Source organism: Elaeis guineensis, chromosome 13, assembly GCF_000442705.2.
Source record: "Elaeis guineensis isolate ETL-2024a chromosome 13, EG11, whole genome shotgun sequence".
Lineage (NCBI taxonomy): Eukaryota > Viridiplantae > Streptophyta > Magnoliopsida > Arecales > Arecaceae > Elaeis > Elaeis guineensis.
Genome location: NC_026005.2, coordinates 65,527,069 through 65,531,287, shown reverse-complemented (window position 1 = coordinate 65,531,287; position 4,219 = coordinate 65,527,069). Strand labels below are relative to the sequence as shown.

Here is a 4,219-nt window from a genome sequence, read left to right as displayed (position 1 = left end):
GCGATTCCTCTAGCTTTTTGAAGCAAGCATGGTGGCAATTTGCCAAGGATTTGGGAAGCCTATCACGTTCCCTGATTCCTAAAGTTCCATTTGGGACATTTGAACAAATGGATTCCATCAGTCACCTCACTAATTCCTCGGCTCAATGTTCTGTCACTTTGGTTCCTTTACTTCTAAAATACCCAATGCCGGCACACCGAGGTCTTAATTAGTCCTCATCTTCAGTCACACACAGCATCTCTCCTTCTCAAATCCATCCTGATGGCCAACTTCCCAAATGCCAACATCATGGATTGTATGTTACCCAATTCTTTTTGGTTTGTTGCAATTCCAACATTTGGTCCCATTCTGGTCCAAGTTTTGTTGGGTTCCGTTCTGGTGCTACGTGGAACACCTTAGAAAGGTGAAGGTCTAGTTTTCCTTTGACGCATATTTACATCAAACCATGCAAAAATATTGCGGAGGTTTACGGTAATAAAAGATCATGTTTATATTAGATATTAGCCACACTGAATGCTACCAAAAAAAAATGAGGATGTGTTGCCACTTGTGTAAATTATTCTTCAGCTGCTATTGCTAATAGAAATCTATGCCCAAGGAACTAATTTGTAACTTAATTATCAAACAATGATGACACAAAAATTGACTACTCTAAAGTTGTCTTTGCGGGACATCAGAACCAGTTTGGTCTTTCCTTGTCTAAAAGGGCTGAAGCCCACCTGTCCCACCATGAGGACAAGGAGGACAGAAAAAGAACTGGAAGGGAAAGAGCTGGTAACTTGACACAAAGCCTACAAAAGTTATCACTTTTCCTAATAACATCCCTCACTACTATCACTTTTTTTCCATAGATTTTTTTTCTGTCAACCAACATAACCATTAACCAACCTCCTCCTCTTATACTATTTACACTTTCTAAGTTCTTTTTTTAATATTTTATGATGCTTTGTTCTCCACTCTTGTAGCCTAGCCAGATAAGAAAACATCACAAGACCCCTTAGGCCATAGCTGACCCTCAATAAAATAAGACTCATGTGAACACCCAAAAGAGCTGCATGCAAGGTCCGGCCCACAGCCCAAAGGTAATTGGAATATCCCAGCCTAAAGAGATGGCAAGCCTGCAACCTTTCCTTTTCTCTCTCTTCCCTCCACTGGTCCCCTTTCAAAAATCCCAACCTCCCCTTATAAATCTCCACTCCATTCCCCCCTTCCTCCAAAGAAGTGAAAGGAGTCCCCAAACCATGGCCCAACAGCAGCAAGAGAAGTGGGTGACCTTCGACGAAGAAGAGGAGGCCCTTTCACTCTCCGACTTCCCGGTGATCGCCGACGGAGCTAAAGATGAGGAGAAGAAGAGCAAGTCCTCTCCCGACCACGTCGACGACTTCGAGTTCCGGGTATCGGTCGGAGGTGGACTTCTCTCGAAGGCGGCGGCGGAGACCGACATGTGTGCTGCCGATGAAGTCTTCTTCCAAGGCCAAATCCTGCCACTGAGACCCTCCATTAGCTCCGATAGCAGCCTCTTCAGCAATAGCCGGTGCGCGTCGAGATCGGAATCCATGGATCGATACCCCTCGGCTATTTCCAGCCTAGGATTTGAAAGCAGCCGGAGCAACAGCAGCAGCAGCAGTGTAAGCAGAAGCCACTCATCCAACAGCCACTCCAGCATCAGCTGTGATCCACCCCGGCTATCGGCATCCAATAACTTCTACACCCATCCGAGCCCAACGCCGCAAGTTCGGATCGTCAGGAGGAATGCAGGCCGGAGGAGCATCAGCTCATCAGCACCTGGGTGGGGGATCCTTCGGTTGGGCGTGGTGAAGACTCCCGAGATCGAACTGTACGACTTGCGTTCTCGGAGATCCAGCAATGGCGGCATGAACAGCAACCCCAAGAAGAGCAATGGCGACGCCGGGAATCGGAAGAAGGTGTCGGAAGGCAAGGATGGCAGTATCAGTAATAGTGCATGTACTCATGATGCTGGTAACAAAAGTAAAGGTGAGGATAAAGTAGATCAAAAGAAGGTGCAGTGGTTTATGGGACGCGGGTTAGGGTGCAAGTGCTCGCCGGATTCGGTGGGGATAGTTTCTTCCAAGGTGGTGATTGCAAAGAACAAAAAGGAGGAGGGGGAGGGGTTGAAAAGGGGTGAAAGCATGTGTCGTAGTAGGATTTTTGAATGGTTGGAGGAGCTTTCTGTAACAAAGGCCACAGGGAGTTAGTGGTAGGAGGAGGGGGTGAGGGAGGTGGGGTGGAAAGAGGATGGGTTGACTTGGTCCATCATTTAAGTTCTGAGTTCTTTTCTTTTAGTTCTGTGATGGTTTCTTCTTTCTAGGGGTTTTAGATGGGGAGGGGGGGGGGGTATGCTCTACTTTATGGAGCTTTTGTGTTTTGATTTAATCTTTTCTTTTCCTGCTCTCTGACATGTTTCTTGTGGGGAGATGGTATGGTGGGTTGGAGGTCATGATAAAGGCAGGACCTTTGCAAGGCGCACTGATGGTGGTGGTGGTGGGGGAAATGGCAATGTACAATTTGGATGGTTGAGGTACATAAGTTTAATGGTTCTTTCTCCAACGTTAATGAGTTCCTATACAGTTGGTTTCTTTGATTTTTTTTTTTTTTTTCAGTTGTCAATTAGGTAATCAGTAATGAGGAAATTGGAATTGCTGCTATGGCATGGATAGATATCACAGTATTTTTTTTAAAAAAGAAAATTTTGACCTTAATTCAGTTCAGATCTTCTCCCTTTTTTCCTTCTTTTGCTTTAATGCCCATTTCAATCACAACTTGCCTTCTTTCCTTTCTTCACATGCGAGGGAAAAAAGGGGAAAGATGAAAAGACGGTGTCCAAATCCATGGAGGGAAGAGGAGAAAATAGATGTAGTTACGGAAAGGGCAAAAAGCAAAAAGAAAAGAAAAAGGCAGATCTACTGTAATTTGACATTTCCAATTACAGATTTTCTTTTCATTTTTCTATATCCAAAAAAAAAAAAATTAAATAAAAAAGGTTTTTGCATAAAAAAATATATCTTTTTCTTACATTTACATAAATTCTTCTCTTTTTTTTTTCAGATTTGCTATCAACTTTTAAATTTTGACAAGATTATCTTGACCTCTTTCCACATTGGTCGCATACGTTCTACACTGGATTAGCATTAGTGATCACGCATATGATTTGTCTACGAAGCACAAATTTTCTATAGTGCGGATGTCATCCATTCTAAAATTATGTGCAGCATGGTCATGCGATGCACGCTGCATACGATCGTCCATCGTATAATGTACAGCATCCATGAATATACCACATCATATGATATAGTATGCGAATCATGGAGGATCGGTCCTTTTATTTACAAGGGCGAGGAGAAAAGAAAGGCATCCTGCTCTCAACCCCCACCACCTCTCTCTCTAAAACACCAGAACATTTATCTCTTTCCGAGTCTCCCTCTTTCCCCAATCCATGCACAAGATCACCCTTGACTACAAGCTTTTGGCTTCTCCTAGACTCAGTGATGAAGACCAAAGCAAGTATGTTCAGTTCGAGATGAACCTTAACCAAGCCATGTCCAGTTCTCTAATTAACCTCATCTACTATGAGAGAGGAGAATAGCAAGCTCTCGTGCGATAATGGACATGGCGATCCATGTGGCTTTGTAGAGCAATATTGGATCATGGCGGATAATAATATGCAATATAGACAGCAAAATCCTACCCCCTTGTGTAAAAGAGAATTAGCCAGCTGAATGAAGGGATGAGCCATGCATGGATGAAGCTCCAAATGTTTGCATGCATCCTTGTCAACCATAGAAGAAGATATATCTAAAACCAACGCTGCTGCAAAGTGAGAACAAGATGCAAAAATTGTATACAAAATGGACACAAACGAAGGCCGTGCAAGTTACATCGTGCATGATGCCTCCATGGGAGAAAGCTCATAACTAAATTTATCTTTTATTCCCAGACAAGGACTACTACGTGTTCTCAGAAATTAAATTATGATCTTGTTTTGTTTAAGTTTAGCATTTTGTTGCAATCTTGTGTAGCTTTGAAATACTCGTCAGATTTGTCCTTCATTTGTACTTTATTAATAATATTCTCTTTTGAACCTTTTATAAATGAAAAATTATATGAACTTAATTCGTGGTATGCATGGCCATCTCTCTTGTGCGTACTTAATTTGTAGTCTCTGGTGGGTTGGCAACCAGACAAGTTCACGCGAACATTT

At 42.9% G+C, this 4,219-nt stretch overlaps 1 protein-coding gene across 1 annotated transcript; it reads left to right on the top strand.

Moving 5' to 3' along the window:
• The first annotated feature begins 1,219 nt into the window (after window positions 1–1,219).
• On the top strand, window positions 1,220–2,216 carry LOC105032506 (uncharacterized). The gene has a single exon (XM_010906962.4). It carries the CDS (start codon window positions 1,242–1,244, stop codon window positions 2,214–2,216), a length of 975 nt encoding a protein of 324 aa, XP_010905264.1. The 5' UTR covers window positions 1,220–1,241.
• The last annotated feature ends 2,003 nt before the right edge of the window (window positions 2,217–4,219 follow it).